Source organism: Triturus cristatus, chromosome 4_1 (genome assembly GCF_964204655.1).
Source record: "Triturus cristatus chromosome 4_1, aTriCri1.1, whole genome shotgun sequence".
In the NCBI taxonomy this organism is placed as follows: Eukaryota; Metazoa; Chordata; class Amphibia; order Caudata; family Salamandridae; genus Triturus; species Triturus cristatus.
In genome coordinates this window covers 881489298-881506971 of record NC_140585.1, presented here as the reverse complement: position 1 = coordinate 881506971, position 17674 = coordinate 881489298, and the positions used below count along the sequence as shown (strand labels likewise).

General features: G+C 44.5%; 1 protein-coding gene across 1 annotated transcript in view; it reads right to left on the bottom strand.

The window, feature by feature from the left end:
• The window catches only part of LOC146855703 (uncharacterized), a 1104791-nt gene that overhangs the window by 130281 nt on the left and 956836 nt on the right, over positions 1–17674 (bottom strand). The window contains exon 91 of the mRNA XM_085653597.1: positions 3810–3863. Within this exon, the coding sequence (XP_085509723.1) occupies positions 3810–3863 (54 nt within the window). The remainder of the gene's footprint in view (positions 1–3809; positions 3864–17674) is intronic.

Genomic DNA, 17674 nt, shown 5'->3' with positions numbered 1-17674 from the left:
AAACCATGACCAGGACCACCAAAAAACAGAGACAAATGAATGCCAGGACAAAAGATGACTAGGTTCAAGAAGACAAAGTCCAAGGAGACCAGTGTCAGGGCAACCAGCAGTACCAAGTGAAAAAGCAGGAGGGCTAGGAGTTGGGATAAGGAGAAATGTTTGCATGAAGACCAGAAGGACCGAGAGGAAGCTTAGGGCCACCAGAACTGAAAAGGTAAACTAGGAAGACCAGGATACTAACATCAGGGGATTAGTAGACCAGGTCTAGAAGCACTAGAGCCAGGAGAGGAAGATGAGAAGAGTGAGAACATGGCAAATTGGGGTGGATGCATGAGGTGTAAGAGGAGGAAAAGGGCCACCAGGAGGAACAGGGCCTCCAAGAAGATGAAGGACAGGACAAACAATGGCGCCAAGAGAGCTTGTAAGAAGTTGTATGCACCTGATAGACATTGTAGTTATTACTATTTATTATTATTAGAGAGGACCAGTACAACCATAAGTGATATAAAACCACATTTATTAGGACTCACATTTAATTACAGAGGCCACACCTATCGTAAACAGCTATTTGTTTTGCTTAGGCCACGGCACCCAATCAAACTTCTACCTTTTTCAGACCACTTAAAGCTCCGCTATACAACCAATACGTTCAATGCAGAACTGAGACAGGTGCAATTTAACTTGATAGCAAATCTGGAGGCTGAAGTAAGTTAAATGTTTGTAAACTATAAATCAGGGCGCCAATACTGAGCAGATGATACAGTTGGGTAGTGAATCTCAGAAGATTGTGCATGTTATACAGAGAAAGGAGTCAGGATTTGACCATGTTTTATTTGTCCATTATTTATTTGTCCATAGTGAAATATGCAGCATCAGGAAGTTCACAAAACGTCTGTTTTTGGCAGGAAAAATAAAAAAGCATGTGCTGCAACAATGTTCCTAGTAACAGCACTTGGCCCCCCAGTGCCTGGATACCAGCCGCGGTCGGTAGTAGGAGTAACTGCAGGGCGGTGACGTGGGGAGGGGGAGGGGCAGGGTGGGGGGTAGTAAACTATGGATTACGGAGGTTTACAGGTAAGTTAACATATAAATTAATTAAACGAATATCGTTGCGTGCACTGCATCGCATTTGGGGATGCAGTGCACGCAACGAAATTCGTTTAATTAATTTATATGTTAACTTACCTGTAAACCTCCGTAATCCATAGTTTACTCCCCCCCACCCTGCCCCTCCCCCTCCCCACGTCACTGCCCTGCAGTTACTCCTACTACCGACCGCGGCTGCTGGATACCCTTAGGGGTGACAAGGTTGCGCTTTACAAATGTGGAATTATTATAATTAATTATTATTAGAATATCTGTTACTGTCTTTTAAAGCTGTAAATTGTATTTAATCTCTTGAATTATGTACTAATATTATTGGAACTGTAAATCCAAGGAATCCGTGGAGATAGCCCACGTTCAGGTAGTCTAGACTTGATTACTGTTCAATGAAAGACTATGGATCTGATTTATAGTTTGGCAGACAGGGAATTGTACTGAAACATTTTACAGATTGCTCTGCCAGTCAAACCCTCAGTTTAACTTTTACTACTTTAGACTTTTGGTCTAACTTTAGTAATAGTAAAGTTAGACTTTTGGTCTAAGGTTAAACTTTTGGTCGAAACGTAGATCAAAAGTCTAACATTAGTAGTAGTAAAGTCAAACTTTTGGTCTAAGTTAGACTTTTGTTCTAAACTTAGACCAAAAGTCTAACTTTACTACTCGTAAATGCCCTTTGTGAATACCGAAAGTCATAAAGTTAGATTTTCGTCTCATATTACTTCTGTGAATCGGGCCCATACTTACTTTGAGTATTCCGTACACAGAGCCTATGGGTGCTACATTGATGGAATACTTCCATCAATGGCCCAATGGCATAAGGGCCGTCGGCGGAAAGACATTACATCACCCGCACGCCCTATTTATGGTGGACAGTGTAATGAACAGGAGAAAAAAACAATACTAATGGGAGGAAATTCCCAGGGTGTAGAGGCCGTTAGATTTTTTGTTTTTTAGAAGCAAACTCCCTTTGCTTCTAGAAAACAAAAAATATTTTAAAAGTTTGGTAGACGGCCATCAAAACCAATGGCCGCTGTCCACCAAACTCTTAGCACATTGAAAGGAACTACTGTGTGGTTGCTATTTATGTACAGAGATGACTGCTGGGCCAGCGGTCATCTCTAAATTTGACATGCAGGGTACTGTCAGGATAGAGGAGGTTATGTCCTCCACCGTTCTGACAGACACTGCTTAGTCCGTTAAACCCTAGCTCAGGCCCTGAATTTTGTGTGTCTAAAGCAGAATTCTGTGACATTGCTACCAGACACGATTTTGAACATTGTTCTGTCATGCAGTATTCCAGGAAGTTACCCAGTGCAGCATAAATCTGAGGATTAGTTACTGAGGTAGCATTCCAAATGGTATTGGCCAAAAAAAACATTAGGCTGAACGGTACCACTCAGTAGCACAGCATGTTTAGGGTTTATTTAAAGACTCAATAGTAAACTCATTTTTGTTGGACACAGTATCCCAGATATTGGCATTAATTCCAAATCTGTGATGTTGCTGCTGGGCACAGGTTTCCTTGTGGCCACATTTATTGTGGGCATGGTATTCCCAAAGTTTTTTTTAATATAGCTTCTTTTTCTTGCCACAGCATTTTCTAAACCAAGTAATTATCCAAGGGCAATAGTTCACATTGACATTATTTCTCCAGGTGCAGTTTACCAGACACACATGGTTTACTAGAGCACAATTACCCCAAGTACAATACATCTGCCTTCTCAGTTTTGTGGTAGATGTTGTCTTTCTGACATAGTTACTTCAGCAGAGTTTTTCAACCTGGTAGCGTATTCAAGAGGATGTTCTAATAGAGGCAAAACATCCTGAAAGTCAGACTATTATTCAGAACAGTATCACAAATCCGCAATGTTTATCCAGTTACAATAAAACACAAAGTCAGGCTCAGTATCCCACTCTAAAATTGATTCTCACTGCACAGTATTGTTCCTGAATGTTACTTACAAAGCGCATTATTTATCAGGATCACACGATATTCTGCATCTCACTTTATTTATCTCAGGCAGAGTGTTCTTCCTGACAATTAGTACACCCAGGCTTTTATATCTTCTAAAAGTGTATTTAATTTTTTGGAACACGGTTCATTGTGACCAATATTTCTTTTAAGCCAAAGTTATCTAGCGGCCATTGCTCCTCACAAAAATCAGCAGTGTTGGCTTTTGATTTTAACTGTGAACCAAGTGTCTTGGGAGGCTATAAAGGTGTTTTTTATGGATATACACTAGCCTTAAGAGCATCGTGGCCCTGAAACTGTATTTGCACTTGTTGCGTAATGCTAATTGTTTGCTGAATTTATGTTCCAAACATAGCTTTCCTTGCTAAAATATTCCGAAAATATAATTTAAAATGGTGCCATTTGGCCACATTTCAGGAATATGTTGAATGTTATGGCTTTTCGCCCAACCCATATGCAACAAAACATCTGTGATGGAAGGGCCTAGATGGATCATCCTACATGGTCCAGGATCCAGGGGTGGAGGCAGCATCTTTATAACCACTAGTGCCACTGTATGAAGAACTGAAGTGATAGAACAGGTGCTTTGGAAAGTAGACTCTGAGGACCTCCCTCAATCTATAGGGGCAGAAATGAGTTCAGATAAACCTTTCCCAGAGCTGAGGAAACATTTAACGCAAACGATTGCCTACACAGGCATTTCTTCTTTTATTATTGCTGATTTCACGCTTACCTTGTCCCCTTTCTGTCCAGTGTCACCGTCCACACCAGGGTCTCCTTTGTCCCCCTAAGTAAGCAAGTACACCATAGATATTATCGATACTAAGTGGCAAATGGAAGACTGGCGCAAATACATAGCAGAAGTGTCATCGCATACTGCAGCATGCAAACCCAGAGGACTGCTTCCAACCCCACAATAGTAAGTAGTAGGCTTTTGGTTTCTGCTACTTTAGTCCCTGGTTATTAGGGCCTCTTTGCAATCACTGCTTTATAACATGATAGAGTGTGGGTTTTCATTATAGTTAAAAAACTTACAATAGCCCATCATCAGGGCGAAAGGCAAAGACTGTTACCTGCTTCGAAGTATCCGGTGGTCAGCCGGGATGGACGTGTTTTGTTTACTATGACTTGGTACAATCAGTATCTTTTTTTTTTTTTAAGTTCTTTTTATTGAAAAGAAGACATATTACAGAAGTATTGCAATATTAGGCAAACTATCAGCAATAGTTACATAGTGAATGGTTCCCAGGATTACACTTGTTACAGCACAGGTGCACACTATTCATCGTATCATGTCAAATCCCACCAATAATGTCTTCTCTAATCCTTGGTGGTTCACAAATCTCCCCCCTGTTCCACTGTCCCCAAATTTGTGTCCACTTGTTCGGGCACCCCCTGGCTTCATATATGGATTTTTCCGTCACCATACACCAATCCATATAATTGGCCCAGTCTGCTGTTTTCGGGGGAGTCTGAGCTCTCCACAGCCGTGCAATATTCTTTTTAGCAACCATAAGCCCCAGTGTGACCCGTATGCGTTCCTTGGAGCTCAAGTCTGTGGGATCCCAGATATTCAACAATGCCAGTTTAATATTACAGTGGATCTGTTGCCCCAGTGCCTCTTCCATTTGTTGCACCACCCTATCCCAGTATCTCTGGATCACTGTCCATTCCCAAAGAGTGTGAATAAAGGTGCCCTCTTGCCCACATTGGCGCACACAGCTGTTGTCTTGGGTGTATCCCATGCGAACCATCAACGTCCCCGACAAATAGGATCTGTGAAGAAGTTTTAATTGGACCAGGCGGAGTCGAGAGGAAATGGCCACCTCACGTGGGGAGGCCACCGCCGCACGCTACTCCTTGTCATCTAGACCTGCAACATCATGATCCCATCTGACTCTCACGTGGGTCAGGGGATCCGCCATATTATTGACAAGTTTTTTGTAGATTAGGGATATGGCTTTTTCCGGCATCCTGTCTTCAAGTGGGGAGGATTCAGGGAGAGCGCTACCCTTGGGAAGAACTGCAAGTAGGGCGTGTCTAATTTGGAGATATCTGAAGTATTCGGACTGGGCTAGCTCATACTCTTGCTGCAATTGGGGAAAGGGAACAACCTCACCCAGCTTCCATAGATCCCCCACCTTGGAAATACCTATAAGGTCCCATCTGTCAAATCCCTTCAAACGGATCAGTCTTCCCAGTTGTTCACAGTGCCAAAACGGCATGGCCTGTGTAAGTTTAGCCTCCCAGCCCAGACTCCTGTTAGCCACCTTCCATACATGCACAACGTGCCCGGTCAGGCCAGTTAGGGCTGGCCTCACAGGTCGTGCATATAATGCTCCCTCGAAACCGCCCCCAGGGAGGAGCCACCTGTCAATCCGAAAGGCCAGGTTGTCCTGTGACCTATATATGCATTGGTTAATTGCTGCAAGCTGCGAGGCCCAATAGTATCTCTTCATATCCGGGAGCCCAATACTCCATTCAAACCATCCTAGCGTACGTTTGTGTATTGCGATACGGGGCGGTCCCCCCACAGCAGATCACAAACGATGCAATCGAGTTCTTTAAAATACGATGTGGCGACTGGGAGTGGGGTGTTCTGCAGCACATACAGAAGTCTAGGAAGGGACATCATCTTGAATAGGGCTGCGCGCCCCGAGAGAGTCAACGGGAGTGACTTCTAGTGCTGAACGTCTGACTTGAGGTGCACCAGAGGTGGGTGGAGATTGTGATCGTGAAATCTATATAGATCTTTAGTAACAAAGATTCCCAGGTATTTAAAACCGTCAGCTGCTACAGCTAATTGGCAACTCCAAGGGACCGAGGGCCGTTCGCCATAGAGGACGTAGAGCACTGATTTGGACCAGTTTATCGTATATCCCGCAAACCTACCAAACACTCTGAATATATCCAAGACCACATTTAAAGACACCGCTGGCGAGGCCAAGTAGAGCAAGATATCATCCGCATAGAGTGAGATGCGGTCTTCCCAGCCCGATATCCACTTAAGGCCTCTAATGGCGGGATCTTGTCGGACCCATGTCACCAAGGGCTCCAGGGCCAAGGCAAAGAAAAGTGGCAACAGGGGGCAGCCCTGTCTGGTACCCCTGCCAAGGACAAAAACGCGGTATTTCCAATTGTTGACTATTACTTGGGCAAGTGGTTGGTGATACAGAAGTCATACCCAGTTAATAAATTCAGGCCCAAAACCCAGTTTACAGAGTACGGCGAACATGTAGGGACATTCGATGGTGTCGAATGCCGATGCAGCATCCAGAGACACCACAACGGCATCTTCCCTGATCTGGTCAACCCTACCCATCACTTCGTGGAGCCTGCACAGGTTGAGGGAGGTGTTTCTCGCTGGCATAAACCCGGATTGGTCCAGATGGACCAGGTGGGTCAGGACCCGGAGTAAGCGAGTGGCAAGAACCTTTGCCAGGATTTTCGCTTTGCAGTTAAGCAATGAAATGGACCTTTAGGATGAACATTTGTTGGCTGGTTTGCCAGCCTTAGGAATGACGACAATATTGGCCAGTCTTTGATCCGCATGAAGGATACCACCTTTTTTAGTTTCTCTGTACATTTCGGTGAGAAAGGGAGCCGTCGTGCTTGCCGTGAGCTTAAACAATTCTATAGGGATATTGTTGGGGCCCAAGCCTTCCCCACACACAGGTCATGTATAGCTTTTTCGACCTCAGTTACTGTAATGTCGAGATCAAGATCGGAGCACTCCTCCCCGGTAAGGAACAGCATCGAGATATCATGTAGGAGAGAGGAAGCCTCCTCTTTCGGATGTGCCGTATGGGACGCGTAAAGCGACTGGTAGTACTGGCCAAAAGCCTCCGCTATATATTGCGGTGCAGTAAGGCGGGATTGTGAGTCTGTTTCAATCTCAACAACAACACGCTGGGCCCTGTCCCTGCGATCCAGCCAGGCCAATAACTGGCCTGCTTTATCGCCCTCATCGTATATTCTGATGAGCGTGGTCCTGTAATGTGTCTTAGCGGCCTCCATAGCTAGATCGGAGAATTCCTTGATTTTAATGCGTAACTTCTGACGTGCCTCCACCGAGTCCTGTATCTGGTCTGCCTTTTCTAAATCTAAGATTTCCTCCTCCAGACAAGCCATGTCAGCCCCCTTCTCCCTACGCTGTACGGCAATCTGGGCCAAGACAACCCCCTGTATAACAGTCTTATAGGCCTCCCAGAGTACATTCGCCGAGTCACCGATCCGACGTTCTCCTGGAAATAAAGATCCGATTCGCTCAAGACCTTGTACCTGATGGGGGGAATAGTAAGGTACCAGGAATTGAGCGGCGCTACATGACCAGCCATGGAGCTGTGGAGTTGGTCCGCTAGTGTCAATACATAATCTATGCGAGACATACTATGATGAGGCCCAGATAGATAAGTGTATTGGAGCTCAGTTGGATGCAAATTCCTCCATATATCCAACAGGCCCATCGCACCCAAAAAGCTATGAATCCGCCTACAGGAAGGCAGCAGGGAATGCTGGGGCCACCGATCAAGGGAGACAGAGACTATAGAGTTAAAATCACCCCGATCAACAATCTACCGTCTAGCAAACCGAGAAGGAGTTCCAAGAGATCAGTGAAGGCCTGAGTGTGCAGACCAGGTGGCACATAGACCGAGACGAGATTCAGAGTGCGCCCCTCCCAGGGTCCAGAAAGGGCAACAAACCTACCTAGGGCGTCAGTGCGGACCAAATCAATAGTCAGGGGAAACAATTTATTTCGGGACTAGCATACCCACACCCCGAGACCCAGAGCCGAAAGCCGAGTGGGCTGCCAGTTGGGTGCAATCAGTATCAATGTCTCTTCCACATTGCCCCAAATTTCTGATAGTTTGCCCTATTTAGAAATTAGAGGGAAGTGAAACTCCTTCAATCTCTGGAGGAAACCCAAAATACAGAGTATAATCCAATGGCTGAATTTCCTCCACAGCAAGTCTATTATTGTGGAGGAAATTCAGCTGCTGGATTCCTCTTTGTATTTAGATTGCTAGATTCCTAGTGTCCTGTTGATTACAAGGGACTTTATCTTATCATGACCATGGGGGCTAGACACTCTGGGCCTGATGAACTAAGCATTTTAATGGTCTCAAACGCTCCAATTCGGCATTTGTGACAGTTAAAATGCTTTTTCTTATGTACTGCTCCACTTTTTAGGAATCAGAAATATTTTCTGACTCCTAAAATTGGATTTGGAATGGATACTGATTTGATATCTGGAAGGGGTGTGTTGTAGGCTTCCTAAGACCCTACTGAATCACTGTCTTAAATATCAATGTTTTGTGGCTCACATCTGGCTTCAAATCATTGATATTTTACTGACATCTCAAAGGAGGTGGTAATGAATTTGTAAAAATGAAGTGGGTCACCTTGAACCCCCTTCCCCTTTGTGAATGTAAATAAAAAGAAAAGTTTGCTAAAGATTAGGCAGTGGCTCAGGGGACCACTTCCGAATCTTAAAAAATAAGAAAACTTTTCTTTATAATCACAGACGTTTCCCTTAAGGAAACAGGCTGTATTTTACCAAAAAGTTTGCTTTATTAAAAAGCAAACACAGACATGTTGATCACCAACCTGTGGAGTTGCCTCAAATCATCGTGATATAGCAAGTAGTTGGGCAACCCAATATACCCTTGTGGGCTTGGGCATTAAAATTAGAAAGGAAGAGATGCCTACAAGGGATTTATTCAAATACAAAATAATTTTGAATAAATAAGTATATATATATATATATATATATATTACCTACTGTCGGTCGCCAGTAGGTAGTTATAGTTAGGACCCCTTTTCCATAGGAAAAGCTCAACATTCTATTTTGAATAACTTTGGCGCCGGTCGATGAATCCTCGCGAATTTCTCAAAATAGGTGGGGCGCTACGCTCCGCTCCTACCCTGAAAGTCTCGGGGGGATTCGTCAAGCGGGGGCTGAGATAAAAGGGGGGTCCCAAAACGCGTTTTTCCCATGCATTTTTCCATAGGACCTTTAGAACGAGCTACAGCCCGAACGGCTGAACAGAATTACTAGAAATTTGGCAGAGAGGTAGTCCCTAGGTCAAGGAAGTGCCTTTTGTAGGTTTGGTGTAAATCTGTTCAGTAGATTCTGAGAAAATAGCCTTTAAATCAATATATATATCTGAGCCCGCTTACGGTACGCTTACCGTACGCTTACCGTAAGCGTACGGTGGCGTGCGCGAGCGCGATTCTGATTGGCTCTTAGATCTTAGTAAACATTCGAATCGGCCGAAACCAGGAAGCGGCGTCCGCCATTTTGTCTCTCGCACTGAGTGTTGTTTATCAAACATGATGGCCAAAAACATGTTACGGGGCTGTTTTGACAACTCCCTCCCACATAGTCATGTTGAGGGAGTCCCCAAACATCCCCCAAGAGCAAAACCGTTTTTATTTTTTTTTCGGCAATTTCGCCGAGTACGCTTACCGTACGCTTACCGTAAGCGTACGGTAAAAAAAAAAAAAAAAAAAACACTATCCACACTTACCCCACCCCCTGTGCTTTTGGTGGCCACCAAATGTACAGGGCTTATTAATAGGTAAAAAAAACTAAATTTTGGCAACATGAAATTATAAAATCGAAATAAAAAAAACACTATCCACATTGACCCCACCCCCTGTGCTTTTGGTGGCCGAAGGCCACCAAATGTACAGGGCTTATTAAAGTTGATAAAAACCGTGCACGGAACGAACTGCGTTAAGTGGGCGCGCACGCCTCGAATGGCGTAAAGTAACTTAGCATTTAAAAAACCGTACAAATTCACTGAAAAAACCATAGGTTTCACACACGTTATAGTTAGGAATTAGCATTTAAAAAACCTTGCAAATTCACTGAAAAAACCATAGGTTTCACACATGTTATAGTTAGCGGAAATTTTACTGATAAAAAACCAGTGAAATTGCCCCGTTATAGTTAGTGCTGGCAACTATAACTCACGCGACCGCAATCTTCTGCTGATGACATATGTGTCTTTATGAAAAAAAAATATTTGTAATATATGTATAGCTAAAAATGTATGGAAGAAGACATGGGCAAATAAGTGTCTAAATACAGTATTAGCATCAGCAGAGGATTGCGGTCGCGTGAGTTATAGTTGCCAGCACTAACTATAACGGGGCAATTTCACTGGTTTTTTATCAGTAAAATTTCCGCTAACTATAACATGTGTGAAACCTATGGTTTTTTCAGTGAATATATATATATATATATATATATATATATTCACTGAAAAAACCATAGGTTTCACACATGTTATAGTTAGCTGGACATTTTACTGATAAAAAACCAATGAAATTCCCCCGTTATAGTTACTGCAGGCAACTATAACTCACGCGACCGCAATCTTCTGCTGATGACATATGTGTCTTTATGAAAAAAAAATATTTGTAATATATGTATAACGGGGGAATTTCATTGGTTTTTTATCAGTAAAATGTCCAGCTAACTATAACATGTGTGAAACCTATGGTTTTTTCAGTGAATTTGCAAGGTTTTTTAAATGCTAAGTTACTTTACGCCATTCGTGGCGTGCGCGCCCAGTTAACGCAGTTCGTTCCGAGCGCCCACTTTACGCAGTTAGTGCCATGCACGCACAGTGGTATGGACCATGTACGCACGTACACCGTGCGCACATGGGGGACATATTTTGCGCATCTTTGTGAAATGTATTCTTTGTTAACTTTTTAGATGTTATATGCCATGCACAAATGGTGCCCTTCGGGCACCATTTGCACACGGGGTGGTGAGAATGTGGATAATTTTTTTTTTTTACAATTTTTTACCGTACGCGTACGGTAAGCGTAATCGGCGATTTTCCGAAAAAAAAAATTTTTTTTTTTTTGGGCTTGGGGGTGGTTTGGGGACCCCTGTATCAATGCTGGGTGGTTAGGATCTCATGAAACTGCCTCTTTACACATTTTTGGGGTTCGTTTTTGCTGCCCAACTCAGGAAGCGAGAGAGAAAATGGCGGCCGCCGCTTCCTGGTTTCGACCGATTCGAATGTTTACTAAGATCTAAGAGCCAATCAGAATCGCGCTCGCGCACGCCACCGTACGCGTACGGTAAGCTTACGGTAAGCGCACGGTAAGCGCACCGTAAGCTGCCACAGATATATATATTGATTTAAAGGCTATTTTCTCAGAATCTACTGAACAGATTTACACCAAACCTACAAAAGGCACTTCCTTGACCTGGGGACTACCTCTCTGCCAAATTTCATTAAATTCTGTTCAGCCGTTCGGGCTGTAGCCCTGTCTAAAGGTCCTATGGAAAAATGCATGGGAAAAACGCGTTTTGGGACCCCCCTTTTATCTCAGCCCCCGCTTGACGAATCCCCCCGAGACTTTCAGGGTAGGAGCGGAGCGTAGCGCCCCACCTATTTTGAAAAATTCGCGAGGATTCGTCAACCGGCGCCAAAGTTATTCAAAATAGAATGTTGCGGATTTCCTATGGAAACGTGGTCCTAACTATAACTACCTACTGGCGACCGCCAGTAGGTAATATATATATATATATATATATATATATATATGGAGTGACATCTAATAACACTCGGTGGAGTAACTCAATACGAATTGAACAAAATCGATTGGTAAATCAATAAAACCAGCCGGGTGGACCAGAGTACATAAATATATTTAAAATGTCATTAATAGGAAAGATGATGGTACAGAAATAACAGGGAGAAGACTCAACAAATATTGACAACAGAAAACATATAAATCAGATATAAAAAATATCCTAGTTATCAATGTATAGCTATCCATCTTCAGTGAACAGTACAGTGAGTCTCTCCTATACATAGGATTCAGAACTCAACGATGAATTAATTTAACAATCACTAAAAAGAAGAGAATGGATTAGTCGTCAACGTTTTAGTCTTTGTTGCAATAATGAGACCATATTCAGGCCAAACGTAAATCTTGTGAAATTTCTTGATCCCTCGATCAAAGAATCGAAGGACAACTGGAATACCCAAATGCGATATCTACAGTGGCAGATAGGGGCAGAGGTATTCAATCAATTGAGCCTCTTTAAAAGGATAGGGAAATGTTGTTTCTTATTTAACACTGCCGCCGCATCTGTCTCACAATCACAATAAAAGTTCCACGTGAATTGGAACGTCATTGTGAGTCAGAATGAAAAATGTTACCATTTGCTCATACACATGTACCCAAACAGCTAACAGCATTGGGTGAAAGACAAATGCTCCAATGGGCAGAATTAAGACATGATTGACAACATTTCAGTCAATGGCTGAAAGAAGCTGGTAGAAAAAGCCAATGATTAAAAGACATAGAGCTAAAGCCCACTCTGTGGATATTTTTTAGGTGACAGGTTTGTTTTGCAGCTGTGCTGTCAAAACCCAGACCTAAAAAGTGGAGTAGGTCTACAATTTTGTTTGGCCTGAGAAATGAGGCATATTAAGATTAAAGGCTTGTTTTATAGTTTGGCAGATAGAGTAGAGTCCACCACCCTGATGAACTACCATCTGCCAGATTTAAAGATGACTGCCGGCCCAGCGGTCATCTCTCTACATTGAAAGAAACAGCCTTCATTGTGGTTACTCTCAATGTTAAAAAAGTTTGGTGGCCAGCTGCTCTCGATTTTGACAGGCATTCGCCAAAACATTTACAGCATTTTTGTTTTTCAATAAGACTCTTAAAGCAGAAGATTGCTTCTAAAAAACAAAGAAGATAATGACCCACATACTCTGGAAGTGTTCACCCAGGGGGTGGGGGTCATTATTGTTTTTTTCCTTCCCCAAAACCTCGCGGTGATGGACATTCAAAAACAGACATTACACCGTGTAGGAAGGTAGGATCCTTCAGCATGGTTACCCCCACTTTGTGCCTGTTGCTAAGCTGTTTTTGACTAGTCTGACTGGGATCGTGGTAATCAGGACCCCAGTCTTTCTGCTTTCTCCCTTAAATTGTTATGTTTAGTACTTAGGTACAATCCAGATTGGGTACTGAGGCACCCTTGTCAGTACCTAGTATATGGTAGCCAGGGAATAGATACCCCAGAGGTCCCCCATGGGCTGAAGCATGTATTATGCCACCCATGGGAGACCATTCAAACTGTAACTACAGGCCTGCCATTGCAGCCTGTGCAAGCTGGTGCTAGCACCACATACAAAATATATAGGTTTCCTATATCTAGGGTAACTGCATTTAAAACCTATGTCAGCCCTATAGCAGGCCTTTACAATCCTGAGGGCAAGGTGTTTGGTTCTAAGTGTGAGGGTGCCCCTGCATGAGCAGGACACCCCTACAGCCTACGGAGTCCATTCTCCCGGGTTGTAGGTGAAGCAGCCATACACCATATAGAGGGGCGCAGTGTAATTATGCGATGGCCATCTCGAAATCGGCTGCAACGAATCCTATCATGTTTGGTATCAAACATGTTAGAGTCATACCCCCACACCGTAAATGGTGTGGGGGTATGATTCCAAGCACTGGAAGAGCCCTCTGTTAAGCACTCCATGCTCCCGGTACCAGTTTTCTAGACCTGGACAGCACAACATAGCTGCTGCCGACCAGAGACATAATTCTGCCCTCCTGCTGCTGAGCCAAGCTCAAGCAGGGCAAGGCAGAACAATAGGTATCCTGTCACAGGCAGGTGTGACCACCTCCCAGACAGGAATTTTTGTATTGGGGCCAGGTGGGTGTGCTTGCCAGTGCCAATCAGTCTGCAAGAGGGGCACATTTGGTGTCCTCTTGCATAGTCCAGTTCAAACCAGCTCTGGGAGCCGTTGGCTCCTGCTCTAGTGCGAAACTGGACAAAGGACATGGGAGTAACCTCCCCACTGTCCAGACCCTCCCCTGGATAGGTCCCTTGAATCGTCCCAACCCTTTCCTTAGGGTACTTAAGGGCTTACCTGTGGGTGGGTCCCGAGATTCATCGTGGGTCACGATTCAATTCAGACACCACTTCAACTTCTACTGTGTGGGCACTCTGGACCTCGCTGGACTTCATTTGGGCTCGACTTTGTCTCCCTTCCAGTCTGCTGCATCGCATGTGCCTGTGCACCATACAGGAACCTTCCAAGGCCTGTGGGCATCAAGGACACCTGAAGGAACCTCCCGTGAAGTGAAGGAGTCACCTCCCTGCATCTGCAGGCACCGCAACTAAGCTGACAGGGCTGCTGATCCTGAGCTCCTCTAGACTCTGAAAAGTTCAGCAACACAGGTGGTGATTCCCCACAGCCCTTAAGGCCTGTCCAGCCCTCTCACCAAGTTTGAGGCCAGTATCCCTTGTGGGAGCCGCAGGACCCGGACCCCTGTGCACATCGTCGGCTTGCCGTTGCAAAGGCTTGTTGGCTTCCTTCCATCAAGATCTTCAGGCTCCAAGTAGCCCCAACTTCGAGCATCTCCAGTGACCAGAATCTTCATCCACACCGCATTGTTTGCATTGTGGCCTGCATCTTTTGGTGAGCTGCTCGAGGTCCTCGTGCGACTCCAGTGCCTCCGGCCTGTGGGTCCTGGCGAGGGTCATCTTTGTTTCTTTTGGGCTTCCCTGATTGCTCGGGCCTTCCCTGACTCCCCTGCTCGTGGTGAGTCCCCTGGACCTTGCTGGTCCCGACATTGCACCTCCTTTGACATGCACGTTGTTTGCAGTTGCCAAGGCTTGTTGGTGCTCCCAACAGACACCGACCCCTCAGCTCTCGCCATCCGACGTGGGGCAGCTCGTGCATGGCTCCTTATCTTCCTCAGCATTGGCTGGTCCTCACAGCTGCAGAGTCAAGATCACTGTCAACTCTCCTGCAACACCGACATCGGTGGGCATTCGTCTTCCAGGTCTCTGGGTCACTCCTGAGTGACATAGACTCTGTCCCCTCTGATTGTAGGTACCTCTCAACTAGAATCCACCTACGGATTCCACCAGACATTTTATCCTTCTCCAGCAGCGGCACTTTCCTGAAGTCCTACATTGGGAACAACGGCAGTTTCCGACACCACTTCGCACCTATGCACCCAGCTTCCCTGGTGTAGGTAACGTGGGTATCCACGAGTGGGGTGGCTCTCCAACCTTCTGTCTTCCATAAGGTTTCTTCAGGGTCCAATGGGAAGGGTCCTATTTCTTTAAAATTGCAACCGCAACTTACACGTTGATTTGTACAGAGAACGCGGTCATGTTCCCACACTGCACACGATCTCCGTGGGGTTCCTGGTTACTCACCTTGGGTGGTTCCTTGTGTCCCCGGCACTTCTACGTCCTCTGGACATTGTCTTGACATGAGTCGTGGTTCTTATACCACTTTCTTAATATATGGTTTCGTTCCCCCCCCCCCCCCCCCCCCCGGATCCACTGTGTATTCTGTGCTATTTACGTGATTTCTATGCAAAGTATTGTGTGCATTGTACAATCTCCGGGTAGGAGATATCTAAATGTGTTAGTGAGTATTATATAATAAATACATATTTTTATAGATACCTTGGGTGGTTCTTTTTCATTTAATTTATACCTATAATATTGCATTCTGGTAAAACAAGCTGCTTTACACTCCTTCTGGACTAAGCCTGAGGGCTGCTCTCCCCAGCTGCCACTTAGAGAGCTTTCTATGGTTGTCTAAAACCTCCTAAACCACCATATGGGTTGTCTGGACTGGAGCAGGGTGTCCACTTACATAAGTGTGCATCATATACCAGGCCAGCCTCTCACACACCGTCCACCCTAAATAGGGTGAGTGGTGTAATGTCCTTCCTCCGACGGCCCCTATTTCGTTGGGCCCTCGGAGAAAGCATTCCATCTACTGAGCAAATGTAGGCTCTGTTGTTGGAATACTTAAGGTCCACCCATCTATAAATGAGGCGGGTGGAACAAGGGTATGACAGATAGAGCACTCCATCACCTTGGTGGAGAAGTACCTTGTCTTACCAAACTCTAAATCAGTAAAGTATACAAAAAAGGATGTCTGGAATGCTGTAATTAATCTCAGACACTTGGAACTTATATAAACAAAACCCAACTTTTTGGGCAAAAATATTGACAAATGTTTTTATTGTGGCTAGTTGTCAGGGTTTCCCGCTATCCTGGTCATCGTCTACCATCATCCCTGCTTTTAAAAAAGGTCAGAGAGGGGAACCACACTGTTATAGGCTGATATCACTAATAGCTTCTGCAGTAAAAGTGCTAGGGAAAGTGATTTTAGCTAAGTTAATGGATTGGCTAGAAGAGAATGAGGTTTTAACTAATCTTCAATATGGTTTTAGAAGTGGAAGGGGTACTTTGGATCAGTGCCTAAATTTACATTTATTAGCAGGCAAATACACTATAGATAAAGCGGGACACAACAGCTGGCTTTTATGGATCTTTTATTGGCTTTTGATCTGGTAATCAGATCCAAGCTTTGGCCTATCCTGCTAGACATGGGCATAGACACAAGTCTTGTCCACTTCTCGGCGGACCTACATAGGGAGCTCTCTGCTAGGGTGAGGGTCAAACAAGAAGGGAAATGCACAAGGCACTTTAAATCTGGTAGAGGTGTACGCCAAGGATGTATTTTAGCCCCATTACTTTTTACTTTATACATAAAAAATTTAGGTAAAGTTTTAGATTTTGCCAGTCTGGACATCCTGCGAGTAGGGAACATGGTTATTCCTGTGCTCCTATATGCCTATACGCGGATAACGCCATTTTATTAGCCCGCCCAGCTGTAGGGCTCCAGAGGCTTTCGGATTCCTTTGGGGCGTATATGAAATCTTTGGATTTAGTTGTTAATATAGCCAAATCACACGTAGTGACTATGGGCCGGAAACAAAAAAAATGAAATCTTTTTACTGTGATGGCGTAGATCTGACCAGGGTGACCTCATTTACCTATTTAGGAGTACTGTTTGACGAGAGGGGTTCATGGGTACCACAACAGAAAGTGAAAACAAATGCGATGGCAAGGTCAACAGCTGCTGTGCATGGATTTGCCCAGCGATTGGAGGCGAAACCAATTGATGCCATGCTCAATATCTATAGGTCCAAATGCTTAGCCATTGCTCTATATGGTTCTGCTATCTGGGGGTATAAGCCAATGGAGGGGGTTCATATAGGTTCAGATAGGTGAAAATAGGTTTTTACGTACTCTCCTGTCGGTCCCCCAATCCTCTCCAACCTTTATAATACACCAAGAGTTAGGTGTCGGCTACGTAGCAGATCGGTTGAGGCTGGTGCCGGTGGTATGCTGGCTTAAAACCTGGCTCAACCCAGAATTAACATTAAACCATAAGATCATAGGGGACTGTGTCACCCTGGAGCGAGCTTACAATATTCCATGGCTTCACTATGTTAAGTATATTCTAAACAAACTTGGGTGCCAAGATTTATTCACTTTCCCTGATAAAATAAGAAAAGAGGACTTGGCATGGGTAAAAACACATTTTTTAAACCTGATGTCGGTTGAGCGGGAGGAAATGGAGTTGATGAAACCTTCAGTAAAAGCTTACTTCCTGTTGAAAACCTCCCCTGAAACAGAACCTTACCTAAGAATAGTCACGAAACCCTTCCATCGCCTGCTTTTAACCTGGTTTCGTTTTAATTCAATACACTTTTTCCTGGGTAACG